The 14,744-nt window shown below is 35.5% G+C and overlaps 1 protein-coding gene across 4 annotated transcripts in view; it reads left to right on the top strand.

The window, feature by feature from the left end:
- The window catches only part of LOC142339502 (uncharacterized), a 72,061-nt gene that overhangs the window by 22,818 nt on the left and 34,499 nt on the right, over positions 1–14,744 (top strand). For all 4 annotated transcript variants that reach the window (XM_075389579.1, XM_075389580.1, XM_075389582.1 and 1 more), the window contains one exon: positions 808–1,022. In XM_075389579.1, the coding sequence (XP_075245694.1) occupies positions 808–1,022 (215 nt within the window). The remainder of the gene's footprint in view (positions 1–807; positions 1,023–14,744) is intronic.

The following is a 14,744-nucleotide window of genomic DNA, read 5'->3' on the forward strand; positions in this document are numbered from 1 at the left end:
TCCTTGGATTGTAATTCAGGACTTGTCCTGCTATGTTTTTTAATTCGTCGTCTCCATCGATGATTCTTACGACCTGACTTCTTGGAATTGACTTCTTGGAATTGACTTCAGTGACTTCTAATGCTTTGCAGTTAAAATTTGTGTGTGTGACGTCATTTCTGCTTTTAGGTCAATTGGGTGACTTACCTCACTCACAAAAATGACTTCTGAACTCACTTATGGAACTTTAAATTTTATGAACATTTTAATGAAGGTTCAATAGTGTGCATCTAAGTAGTGCCAAACTTATATGCCCTATTTCTTGAGTATTAGTCTTGAGTTTTTGTTTTCGAAAATCAATTTTGAAAAAGCTCTCTTAGCGCTTTTTCCCTATAGACCGTATATGTCAAAAAACTGACAGTCCGAATCTAACCCAAAAAGTGTAGTGGTTTATTAAAGGACTGGTGGTCGATCTGTCTATCTTATCTTTTTAGTTGTTTCAATTCTTGGAAGGCCACAAGCGTCTATCGCGGCTATTTTCCGGCAATCTGCCGGCTATGTTAATCAACTGTGGTTCTTTTTCAGTCAAATGCTTACCACGAGCAAAACAGCAAATTCATTAATTTAATTAATCTGATTATTATTCAATTTCGTGGTTTAACTTAATATTAATGGGTGCTTGCATGATTTGTATAAAATATTTTTTTGATGTCAAATATGTTTAACCTTTTGGTTATAATTTTAATTTACTTATTTGGAAAAAATGTATATATATGGACATTATTTCTCACACGAATCCAAGTTACTTTTGAGAAGATATGTTTCCAGGTGGCAAATCTCTCCAGCCTCAAAGCCATTCCGCTCAGACGAGAGTGTCCTCCCACAAGAAGAGAAGGATCAGCAGTCCAAGTGCGAAAGGGGGAGTAGGAGGTGGTGGCAGAGATTCTACTAACACGCCAGCAGTGAATGCTAAGGACAAAAAGATATCAGACCTCAGTTCTGTCATAGACTCAGTTGTACAGCAGACGTCTAAGCCTCACAAGGTAGTTCATGTTCAAGTGGTTCTATTGACTGAAATTCTTTTCGAGCGAATTTTTTCATTTCTGACTACTTGAATTTTAGCTCTGGGTTTTACATGATAGCTTATTTTATTCTGTAGAAAACCTAGGTTTCAATATATGTGGGTTTGAGCAACATATGCAATGAAGGCAGCCTCAATTTGTATTGAAACATTGCCAAGGTTCACTGATCATGCAGTTGACCTACTAGCGAAAAAAAATAGTTGAACAGCTTGACTAATGGTGTATGCTGCTTTCAACTCAGCTTGACTTTTTGAGTTCAGCCTGATTCTGATGTATAGGTTACGTGACTCTTATGAAACCACTGAGAAAGTCTGGCATTAATCGAGAACCGCGAGATTTTTGCCAGAGTTTTGAAGTGACTTTGGCAGAGTCACGTAACTTTTTTGAAACGCGTTGTTCAAGTTAACTCAAAAACACATTACTTGCAAAATGATTACAATTTTTCATTGCGAAAAGAATAAAACTTTGAGGTTCTACATCCCCCATCCGATTAGTGCTAATACTTACAACCACACATTATAAATGCACTCTCATGCCAGCAAGCAAACCAACATATTGGAGTTTAGGTTTTAGGTGATTTGAGGAAAACGAATAGGTGCTAATTTTTGCAGGAAAAAAGGAAAATCACTTTTGCGGACAATATGCGCTTTTCTTTTCCTGATGAAACTCTTTTGATGAACCATTTTTGGCTTTTGGAATTTTGAATTATTTTGGGATCTCTTCCATTTGTGCTCCCCAAGCACAGAGGGTGCATATTATTTGCAACCCCCAGACGCATTTTTTTTAAAAAAATAGTGATTTAGCATATAATAGCACAAGCTCTGTAACTGGGGGAAGATAACGTACTGGCGGGTGGTGCAGAAAGGGAAGAGATCCCATTTCTGCTTGTGTATATATTGCATTTTATCCAATTGTCTGTTTCTTTTCAAATAAAAAGAAAAGGGTTAACTTTCCTAATTAAAAGATGGAATACGAAGATACAACACTGGCAAAACAACCTGTGAAGAACTTCAATGACTGGAAGAACTCCTTTCGATCGATAGATCTTTTCGGTTTTTACCCCCCCCCCCCCTATTCGTTATGCATCCCCCAATTAGAAGGCACTTGCCATTACATAGGAAATCATTGTTAAAATACAGCACGTGGGTCTTGGGGAGGGGTGCAAATAAAATAATATGCATTCACCAAGCTGGGTGGTATGGTACAAACGGAGACTATCCCGATTGGAACGTGCTCATTTAGTGGGGATCTGTAACAACTGTAAATTCAATTTCAAATGAAAGGCTGGTTTTTACTTGTTTGAGTACTTCAAGATCTGGCACTGTATAATGGAAGATCTGGCATTCTAAAGTCTGCCACTGTTAACATCTGGCTTTCTAAAACTTGAACATGCGTGTTTCAACTTTTGTTTAATTTTTTGTGCAGTCGAAATCAGCTGGTCACAATTCACTAAAAATTGTAAGCCACTCAAAAATGCTATACTTAAGTTTCGTTACTGTTTAAATCAACTCAATCGTCGTTATTAAATTCTAATGATGTTGTAATCTCTGATCCCATTGGCCCTGGCAATATTTTATTAACCCCCACATTGCTTAAGCGAGGCCATAAACTTTGAGGTTCTACATCCCCCATCCGATTAGTGCTAATACTTACAACCACACATTATAAATGCACTCTCATGCCAGCAAGCAAACCAACATATTGGAGTTTAGGTTTTAGGTGATTTGAGGAAAACGAATAGGTGCTAATTTTTGCAGGAAAAAAGTAAAATCACTTTTGCGGACAATATGCGCTTTTCTTTTCCTGATGAAACTCTTTTGATGAACCATTTTTGGCTTTTGGAATTTTGAATCATTTTGGGATCTCTTCCATTTGTGCTCCCCAAGCACAGAGGGTGCATATTATTTGCAACCCCCAGACGCATTTTTTGTAAAAAAAATAGTGATTTAGCATATAATAGCACAAGCTCTGTAACTGGGGGAAGATAACGTACTGGCGGGTGGTGCACAAAGGGAAGAGATCCCATTTCTGCTTGTGTATATATTGCATTTTATCCAATTGTCTGTTTCTTTTCAAATAAAAAGAAAAGGGTTAACTTTCCTAATTAAAAGATGGAATACGAAGATACAACACTGGCAAAACAACCTGTGAAGAACTTCAATGACTGGAAGAACTCCTTTCGATCGATAGATCTTTTCGGTTTTTACCCCCCCCCCCCCCTATTCGTTATGCATCCCCCAATTAGAAGGCACTTGCCATTACATAGGAAATCATTGTTAAAATACAGCACGTGGGTCTTGGGGAGGGGTGCAAATAAAATAATATGCATTCACCAAGCTGGGTGGTATGGTACAAACGGAGACTATCCCGATTGGAACGTGCTCATTTAGTGGGGATCTGTAACAACTGTAAATTCAATTTCAAATGAAAGGCTGGTTTTTACTTGTTTGAGTACTTCAAGATCTGGCACTGTATAATGGAAGATCTGGCATTCTAAAGTCTGCCACTGTTAACATCTGGCTTTCTAAAACTTGAACATGCGTGTTTCAACTTTTGTTTAATTTTTTGTGCAGTCGAAATCAGCTGGTCACAATTCACTAAAAATTGTAAGCCACTCAAAAATGCTATACTTAAGTTTCGTTACTGTTTAAATCAACTCAATCGTCGTTATTAAATTCTAATGATGTTGTAATCTCTGATCCCATTGGCCCTGGCTATATTTTATTAACCCCCACATTGCTTAAGCGAGGCCATAAAATATGCCATATTTATGTCCCTTTAAATGCAAAATATAATGTTGATGTTTTCCTTAAATCAATTTCATTTTCTAGCTGATGAACAATCAAGAACGACATTCCACCATCGTTCTTTGTGAGAAAATTTTACATTGGAAATTGTATTTTTATTGGTCAACTGAAAAATCTGAAATTATCAAAAAAAATTAGGGCCGAAGTGGCATCGGACCAAAGCTCTGGTTGGCATCGGACCTAACCTATGGCTTAAAACATTTGCCAAAATTTGATTGGAAATTTTTCTTTTTGGTTTTGGAAATATATAGCTTGCATTATATCCGCAAGACTGAAGTGAGTTTTGCTCACTATAGAACTTCAGTTTAACTTCGCCAGGCTAATTTCCCTGGAGATATATTAAGTTAGTTAGTGTAACGGAAATTTTTGTTCATGAAAAAGTGACACCATGTGAAAGCTTCTATATTTGAGCTGCGCAGTTTAAAAAAGTTGTTCATTTTTTAATGAATAGAGAAGAAACCTAAATTTTCAAAAGTATAGGCGGTGTGGAGCTGGGGGTTATCATTTTTTATTCTTTAGTTCTGAGGCAAGCAGGGAATGGTTATTAAAAGGAGACTGTGCAAGTTTCCAATCAATTATTGAACCGGAAGCCAACGAAAAACAGTTTCTTTCTGAGAAGGTAATATGATTTCAGGCATTTTTTAGGTCCAAACATATCGTTGTTTTTAGCTTACAGCTGACAAATAAATATTTTAAGGGCTCCTTGATTGTGGACATGTTTTTCAGGGAACAGTTTTTCATTTTTAATAGCCGTCATCGGCCTGTCAAATGCTACTTGTTAGGCGCTCGCCTTTTTTTACAATCCAATTGATTTTTCTGTTTTGCCGATATTGTAGTTCTTTTTATTGTCTTCGAATTTATTCTCGTTAATAACTGGTTCATTTGTCTTTCTAATGAGGAGTAAGTGAACCTATTTACAGTTGTCAGGTGATATGAGGTTTGCCTCTATTTTTGCTTTTTTGTTACTACTTAATCTCGCTGATGACAGGTATCAGCGGCTTTCTAAAGCGGAAAACTTTGATCTGTTTATTCGATTCAGTTTGTATCTTATGTTTTCATAGACTTGGATACCATTTGCTTATGAATAATTTAAGAGAATTTTTGAAACTTGCCATCAAATTTTGTAACGCGTGTCACTTAGTTTCTGGTCACTTTGTTTCTTGGAAACGTTTCCATGTTTTTCAGATCCATTTTTGCTTTTAATTGCTCTCAAACGAAGTTTTCAGCAATTATGTTAGTACTGTGGTCTTTGTGCAATAATTCGCTTGACTGATTTTTCGTCTGACCCTTTTGATGGTGCCCCGCTCCCAGTGCCCCCACCTAAGGCCTTTGTATTAAGCTAAAACTAGCTTCCCTATACCATATATGACTACTGATGAAGCCAAACGTTCGCCTTCATTTTATCATTGTTCCTCGTAGTTTACTGCTAACTCATATTGGTATTAGTCTTATTGTCCTCGTATTTCACCATATTTCTCGAATTTAATAAAAGTGCAAAACAAATTAGAATATTTTTAAATAGCTGCCCTCATATTCTCAGCTGGCTATTATAGCGGGCCTATTTTAATTTTAACTCCGTTGAATAACAATTTATTTCGCTTTACCGTTAGTCACAGCTTGTTCGTTTTTTCTGAAAATTTTTTGAGTTCTCTGCGCTAGTTTTGTTCTTCGCGCAATCTGCTCAAAACGTTTTAAGGGACAGTTGCTCAGTAAAGCCTTTTAAAATGAACGTAGTCATAAGAACGAAATCAGAATTAGAAACAGGATAAGCCCGTTAAGACTAATTTTTAGATGCCCGCTTCTTGAACTTTGTTCTTATAAGTCTTAGTTGCCATCTTAAGTGCTCACTGGTATTGAAGTGCCCATGTATCCCCTCATTAAGAAACAAGAGGACATCTAATTATGCAATGACAGAATAAATTGCTCTTTATTATTAGCCGTTATCTGCATCTCAACGTGTATTGTTTAGTCGCTCTCTTCTTTTTACAATTCAACAAATTTGAATTGTATTGGGGCGCTGTCTTTTTTAAAGATCTGTTCACACATTTTCATGATTTTTAAAGTCAAATTGGAGTAGTGATTTTGGTCATGCCAAAACAGGAAGAGGAGGGAAAAAGCGAGTGGTTTTGCGGCGTGAAATTTTTCCGCTCTAATTTTCAACTAGAGTGAGAAAACGGTGTTTGAACAAAAATTCGCTGTCTCGTTATTGGTTTTTTTGTTCACATGCGGCAATTCCAACTCGTTGGATCGGATTTTTTTCTAAATGGTTTTCCCACTCCATTCATAGTTTGTTCTAGGCTTAGTTTTTTGGTTTGAACCAAATTTCCATTTCTCGTTAATGAATTTTTGTTCACATATGGGAATTTCATTTTGATTTTTACTGTTTTTCAATTTTTTGATCTGATTTTTTCTAAATGGTGCTCCCGATTCACTCATAGTCCGTTCCAGGTCTAGTTTTTTTAGTCAATGAAAATTTTTGGAATTGTACGTCAGGACTTATCCTGCTATGTTTTTTTAATTCGCTTTACCTTTTGATCACGTTTTTTCGTTTTACATAGGTCAGGATTTTCACATTTGACTTCTGACCTACCTCACTCACTGTTTTAACTGAGTGGATTTTGAAATATTTCATGCATGCTTAGTAGCGATTGGTTTAGAAGCCGATGTCATTTTGGAATCTAATCAAATATGCAGAATTTGCACACCAAATAAAAAAATTGACACTTAGAAAAATCCTGTCAATTTCTATCTCTTATTTTTCTCTTTTTCTGTCTCAATCCCATTGGGCGTCAATGGTGGCCATTTTCCGTCAATTTTTCTGCTATGTTTTCATTTTGTGTTCTTTCAAATCCAATCGGGTTTATTGGAATGAATGGCGGCCATCTTCCATCAATCTGCTAGGCATAGCTATATGCAGCACTTAAAAAATTTAGAGTCGACATTTTTCTCTAACTGTTCCAATCTCAACGTTGGTCAATGGGGTCAACGACGGCTAATTTTCGGCGATTATTCGGCTATGTTTATACATTTGGAGTAAGTTATTTTTCAAAAACGATTTAAATGCTTTAACGATTGAAAACAAAAATAACCATGTATCCCCTCATTAAGAAACAAGAGGACATCTAATTATGCAATGACAGAATAAATTGTTCTTTATTATTAGCCGTTATCTGCATCTCAACGTGTATTGTTTAGTCGCTCTCTTCTTTTTACAATTCAACAAATTTGAATTGTATTGGGGCGCTGTCTTTTTGAAAGATCTGTTCACACATTTTCATGATTTTTAAAGTCAAATTGTAGTAGTGATTTTGGTCATGCCAAAACAGGAAGAGGAGGGAAAAAGCGAGTGGTTTTGCGGCGTGAAATTTTTTCGCTTTATTTTTCAACTAGAGTGAGAAAACGGTGTTTGAACAACAATTCGCTGTCTCGCTATTGGTTTTTTTGTTCACATGCGGCAATTCCAATTCGTTGGATCGGATTTTTTTCTAAATGGTTTTCCCACTCCCTTCATAGTTTGTTCTAGGCTTAGTTTTTTGGTTTGAACCAAATTTCCATTTCTCGTTAATGAATTTTTGTTCACATATGGGAATTTCATTTTGATTTTAACTGTTTTTCAATTTTTTGATCTAATTTTTTCTAAATGGTGCTCCCGATTCACTCATAGTCCGTTCCAGGTCTAGTTTTTTTTAGTCAATGAAAATTTTTGGAATTGTACGTCAGGACTTATCCTGCTATGTTTTTTTAATTCGCTTTACCTTTTGATCACGTTTTTTCGTTTTACATAGGTCAGGATTTTCACATTTGACTTCTGACCTACCTCACTCACTGTTTCAACTGAGTGGATTTTGAAATCTTTCATGCAGGCTTAGTAGCGATCGGTTTAGAAGCCGATGTAATTTTGGAATCTAACCAAATATGCAGAATTTGCACACCAAATAAAAAAATTGACACTTAGAAATATCCTGTCAATTTCTATCTCTTATTTTTCTCTTTTTCTGTCTCAATCCCATTGGGCGTCAATGGTGGCCATTTTCCGTCAATTTTTCTGCTATGTTTTCATTTTGTTCTTTCAAATCCAATCGGGTTTATTGGAATGAATGGCGGCCATCTTCCATCAATCTGCTAGGCATAGCTATATGCAGCACTTAAAAAATTTAGAGTCGACATTTTTCTCTAACTGTTCCAATCCCAACGTTGGTCAATGGGGTCAACGACGGCTAATTTTCGACGATTATTCGGCTATGTTTATACATTTGGAGTAAGTTATTTTTCAAAAACGATATAAATGCTTCAACGATTGAAAACAAAAATAACCATACATGGAGTGAAAGACAATTGATGTTCTAATAAAGAATTTTAGTTGAAGTATTTGGGGCTCCTTTTTATTGACAATTTGAGTTCTGATTGAATCTAATCTAGTATTCGCTACAGATATAAATGTGTCCTAATTCCAATTTTAAAGAGCGGAGCTCTGCTTGAAATACTTTACTAAGCAAGTCAATGTGCCCTATTTGGTTTTTTTATTAATCGCCGCCCTCATCTTCTCAGCCGGCTATTATAGCGCTTCTATTTTTTAAAAAATTCAAAGAATTTGAATTGTATTGGGGCGCTGTCTTTTTTTAAGATCTGTTCACACATATTCATGATTTTTAAAGTCAAATTGGAGTAGTGATTTTGGTCACGCCGAAACAGGAAGTGGAGCGAAAAAGCGAGTAGTTTTGTGGCATGAATTTTCTTCGCTCTAAATTTAAAGTGGAGTGAGAAAACGGTGTTTGAACAAAAATTTGCTTTCTCGCTAGTGGTTTTTTGTTCACATGCGGCAATTTCACTTTGATTTTTACTGTTTTTTCAATTTTTTGGATAGGATTTTTTTCTAAATGGTTTTCGCAATCCATTCATAGTCCGTTCTAGGTCTAGTTTTCTGTTTACTCAATGAAAATTCTTTGAGTTGTACGTCAGGACTTGTCCTGCTATGTTTTTTACTTCGTCGATTTTTTTTTCGCTTTACCCGTTTTACCGCTTTTTCGACATTTTGCGTTAAATTTTTTTGACTTCTCTAGGCTAGTTTCACTCTTTTGTCATTCTGCTCAAAGTCCTTTTAAACAGCAGCTGCTGAGCAAAGCAATTTAAAATGAACAGAGTCAGTATAAAAAATCAAAGTCAGAAATAGAAACGGGATAAAGCCATAAAGCCCATTTTTAGATGCCCGGTACTTTAACTTTGTTCTCATAAGTTTTAGTTACTATCTATAATGCTTATTGGTATTGATACTAGACCCTGTAGTCTCTCACTGAGAGACAGGAGTATGATCACTTACGAAATGACATCAAAATAAATCGCACTTAAAAATGTTTTTATACAAAAATCAATTTTGTTGATATTTTCTTTTATTTCAATCCCAATAGAGTTATGGAAATCAACGGCGGCTATTTTCCGGCAATCTGCCGGGTATGTTTTCGATTTAAATCATTCAGCTCTAATAACCTCATTTGACATATTGACCTTTAGTGACTATTGCCCGCGCTTCAGCATGCTGTGCTGCAATCAACCTTGCCCCAACTCCCTATCAGTAACCGCTACTGCAGAAGAGGTCTATAGTAGTATCGAACGCTTTAGCTAGCTAGTGTTCGAGAGCAATTCATTTGGCATTAGTGGGTCATATTTGTTCTTATTACTTTGTTTTACAAAAATCCACGTTTTTATAGCGCGAAGTTTCAGAAGTGAAAGATTAATTGATCTTATTATCTTTAATCGGTTTTTAATTTTTTGGTTTTTAAGCTTTAACCTTTTGGTTTTTTAATCGTGGAGCTTCGATCATTTGCATTGGTTGCTGAAAGAACGACTTTAAGAGCTCTTAAAGAATTGTTTAAATAGTTTGTTCAGGAAAACATTTTCAAGAAGGATGTAAGACTTTGAAGCTGATCGTCAGTGGGATTTTTACATCAACAATTATGTTGTCAACGCTCTCATGATAGCATAGACTGTTTATTCTCTAAATAAAAGCTGTTTTAACTATCCGCAAAGTTAGTAATAACTTATTGGCTGATGTGGTTTTTTTGCCTGAGTTTATTGTAAATATAAGTACTAAGCAATTGAACGATGAGAAGCTGTAATTTTTACTTAGCTGATGAGGTGTGAACAAAGGTCGTAGTTATGCGGCGTCTGGTTATTGTCGACCGCCGGAGAAAAAATAATTATTTTTTGGGCATAGAGAATGAATTGCAGTCGGATTATCTGCTCATAGGAATAATGTTGAATAAAGTGGAGCTATGCGGTTTTTGCATTTAACTTTCAATAGGTCTACGGCACAATTTTGTTGAGTGGCTTGAGTTTATTATGCATGCGCTTGTTGTTTCAATTCATCTATGGCGACTTAAATGTCGCCTGTTTTATTTATGATGGAGCCGCTATTCATCAAATTGAGTGTTTCCTCCGCATTATGTATACGTGTATGTGTATGATTGTGTTTGTGTGCAAGTGCGTGTGTGTAGCCAGGGAAAATTGAAATCATTTAGGAAGTGAAAAGCAGTAAAGTTGTATTTTTTAATAGCGTAGTTGAGTATAGCTCTATGTAGTCATTGAATTTTAATGTCATTGGGAATAAATTTATTACAGGAGTTCCCTGTTGGCCGAAAATGACCACAGCATAAGAACTTTTCATAATTCCGGTGTAAAAGTTTTGCTTTGTGAGCTCAAATGAAATTTTTGCCTAAACCTTGATAATCTTAGCAGCAAAATGCAATGTAAATACTTCAAATCTTTTCAATTTCATAATGTTCGGCTATTCATATAAGTTAATTTGTTATACTTTCTATAGAAAAAAAAACAACGTTAAGTGCTATAAAAATCATTTAATAGCTATAGAATTATGCGGATATGACGTGAGTTGTAGTTGCTTTTTGTTATTTGATTTTTTTGAATCAAGGAATCTTTCTCGACTTAGCCTTTTTTAAGATGGCTGATGCTATTCCGGCTGAAACGCTCTGAAAGTTACAAGATGAAAAATTGCACGCGTATTATTGCAATTTACTGTGAATATTTTTGTGTTGCTTCGATTAGCATGATAATTCTGTTGGTGACTCGATCTGGGTATTCGGCCAATGATTGCCACTGATTTTTGTTACAAGCGGGAAAGGGAAAGAGGACAGTAAAGCCGATGACCACAATTCTCTCTCTCTCTCTCTCTCTCTCTCTCTCTCTCTCTCTTTCCTTCATTTCTGTGCTACTCTTTTATTGCTGCCGCTTTCAGTCATTCTTATTCTTTCCCCTTTTCTCTTCTCTCTTTCCCTCGCTAGCTTGTTTTGTTCACCTCATCCGATTCTCTGTTTAATCTCTCTCGCTCTCTCATACTTTCATTCTCCATCTCTCGATCTAATTTTGTCCTACACTTTTATTCTATTTATTTTACTGACTGCTTTCTTGTTGTTGATGTTGTTGTTTCCTTGTTTGCTATTTCTCATAGCTGCTTCAAGAGAGTAGAATCAAGATTGCTGCCTTAAAAACTTCTCTCTATTTCACAGTGTCTTAACAACGAGAAGAAATATAGCTGAAAGCGAAGAAAAGTCGACCACTTAGAGTTGGTAGAATAATAAATGAATAAACTGAAATTGGACCAATTGCTCATTCAAGTGCGTTCTGCAGTTAACTTGATTTTTTAATCGTTACGAAGCCCAGAAACGGAGAGCTTTGATTTTTATGGAGCACGATTAAACTTTCGTTTAAGTGCGTTTTATTAGACATGTTAGTGTGTTTTATGACTTTTGTTACTCTAACGCAATGTTACACTTCGTCTGAAACCAATTATATTTTGTGCACGTCAAGATTATTTAGGTGAGTAAAAATGAAATTAATTTTTTAGTCTTTTAATTTTTGACTGAGGGCTACAGACGACCTTATAGCGATATGTTTTTGCTATATTATTTTCTATAAGATTTAAAATATATAATCTAATTTTTTATAGGAAAGAATAAAGAAATGATCCGAGACAGAATCGTTTTTAGCTGATCTTTAGAATCGTTTTATGTCAAATATTTCTGTGACTTCAGATGTAACCTAATCAATAAACTAATGTTTTTTTCAGCAGTACTTGTCAATTGCTCTCAAATGTTATGTGACAATTACTTGGGTCCAGAGAGTCTTTTTGGGACTCGTAATTTTGTGCTGCAAGATTTGACCTAATTTTGCATTACTACGCAGTTTAAATTGAAATTTCTCTGAAAACTAAAGGTATATTCTATTACAATTTGCCCATATAAAATCAGATGTTAATTTCACTCAATTATATAAATACAAAGACTAATTAGTTTTTAAAAGACTTAGTAGCATTATTTTTGCTTACTGGGGATCATTTTAGTGGAATACATGGCACATTACCACATTGTTGGCAATAAGATATGAAAATTTCTATTTTATGGCAAGTATTTTTTGCAGCAACGTTACTGAAATTTTGAGCACCTTTTGAAAGTATTTCAAGATTACTATGCAATTTTTGTCGCAGTATTATTCAGTCTTTGAGAAGTATTCAATTCTGTTATAATTTGTTCGAGCAGAGTAGTTAAATCAACAAAATCAAGGGCTAACTAGTAGTAGTTCTATCTTTTCGCCTGGATTGAAAGAGTTTATTGCAAGCATCTTGAAAAGCTTTCGAGCTTGAGAACCATTTTTATGAATTTTTAGCTGTGCAGTTCTTAAACGGTTGATAAGGAGTATATCAAAAAAGTGTGATTGTTATAGGCGTCTTTTTATAACCAAAAAGCTACAGACTGAGTAGCTATATTGCGTTCATCTTGCTTTCTTGTTTCTTCGTGAGGCACTTTTTCGTTTTAATTTTGGGCACTATTTCTAGTTTGGGCACTAATTTCGGGCACTGTTTCTTCGTTATAATTTTGACGCCGAAGAAAGCTGAGCTGTTAAAGCTGAAGAAATTGAAATTTCCTGAATATTTCTTTCAATAATTGTATTTGCTATTATGTCAATAGATTGATTGGGTTTTGGTCATAAATATCTTACTTCACTCAAAAAATTTACTTCTGCGCATCGGAATTTTATTTTAATTTAATTTTGTTTAAAGTTCGAGACACCCATGTGCAAGCAAGTCTCCTAATAAAAAGGTTTCTATTGGGTGAAAGTTGGCGAGGTATAGCAATTTTTCGCCATTTTTTTTGCAGTGTCGATAGATTCTTCAACTTTCACATCGGTATTTTATTTGTATCTGTTATCTACGGCATTTTAGTGTGTTTTCCAGATTTTTTGGTAGTCTGTCGGCTGTTTAATTGCTCTTGAACGAAGTTCATAGCCATTATTGTAAATGTGTGTGTCTTTTTATGCAAGTTTTTTGTTTGCTTTCACGCTTTCGTTCTTCATTTTTGAGTGATCTCTATTGCTCTCACTCCGAAGTAAAGCTTGTTGCTAATATAAATTGGTTGCAGCAGAGCAAGAATAAGGTTCTGATGGAGCAGTTGGAAGTGCTTGGGGTCACGGTTCGGGAGGTCTATGGTTTGAATCACGGGCAGAGAAAGGATTTTTGCACCCACTAAAAAGAGAAATTGATCTAGGCTACAGCCCCTGAATTAACAGCCACAGCCTCGACTGTCGTTCAAGAGCAATTCTTCCGACATTTGTCGTTTTATGTTTTTAAAAAATCAGAATCTTTTTCCCTGCTCTCAAACGAAGTTTGTATCAATTATTTGTAGCAGTCCTGTGGTCCTTTATATGCAATTTTTTGTCTGACCCATTTGACTTTTCGTCCTCAAAAACGAGATAGACCGGTAGCGCCCAGAGGGAATTAAGTTCTCTTAGAGACTTTCAGCTCACTAGTCTCCAAGTACCCAACCCTGGTTTGAGGGCAATTTGCGCGACGTTAGTCGGTTATGTTTCTGTAGATTAATTGATTTTAGTTCAAATTGGGTACAAAAATGCACCAAAGCACCGTAGTATTGCTTCTGTAACAACTAATTAACTGAGTCGTCAACAAATAGTTCTCAATTTGAAAGAATATCGTGTTGCTGACGTAATTCCTTCTTGACATGATTAATTTAATTTTGTAACGAGAAGGTATTATCCTTACAATAAGATGCTTACAGAATGGCTCAATGTTGTTATCACTATTGTTGAATTGAAATAGTAAATCAGCTGAACTGACATTCAGATAAAGTTGAAGATTTTTTTTTCGGGTTAACTGATTACTTTTGAGCTAAAAATTTATTTTGCAAATCCCCTTCTAAATCTTCAAATGGGTATCCAACTGCTTTGCTGTTTGAAGAAAGAATGATTTTAACACTTTTTAGACTAATGACAAATGGCTATTTTAGACGTGAATCACTGTACCTAAATTTTATCCTTGCAGTACACCACAATTTAATTTATACCATTGAGACAAAGCACCGTCAACAAATACTTTTTGCACTGTTACCTAAATAAAATATCATCCAAATTAAGGAATTGCCTCGAATTTCGTAGTTTTCAATGTTCTATAGTAGACTTGAATGTTCGGTTGTAAAAAGTGTTCCAACTTTTTGTTCATATTGATTTAATATTTTATCCTGTCGGAGTTTTCATTTTTTTAAAACTTTTAACTGCTATCATTTTTAGCTTAATAGTACAAAAAGGTTTTGCTTCATAGTTTTTGCTCTGGAGTATGCTTTCTATCGCTTGAGCTATTTGACAAAAAGGAAGCAAAAGCGATCAGACCAAGGGCATTAAGTTATTGCGTTTCATAGCTCTATGAGCCTTAGAAGTTGCCGGTCCAGGTGTACGGTTCACCGAAGCTGTTGAGGCGTCAGAACTTTTTGGTCGTTTCTACCCGACACCATTTTGCTGGCATCCCTAATTTTGAGCTGGCTACAAAACTTCGCCTGTCGTTTGAGACTAATCCCTC

Source organism: Convolutriloba macropyga, chromosome 5, assembly GCF_964194025.1.
Source record: "Convolutriloba macropyga chromosome 5, txConMacr16.3, whole genome shotgun sequence".
Classification (NCBI taxonomy): Eukaryota; Metazoa; Xenacoelomorpha; order Acoela; family Convolutidae; genus Convolutriloba; species Convolutriloba macropyga.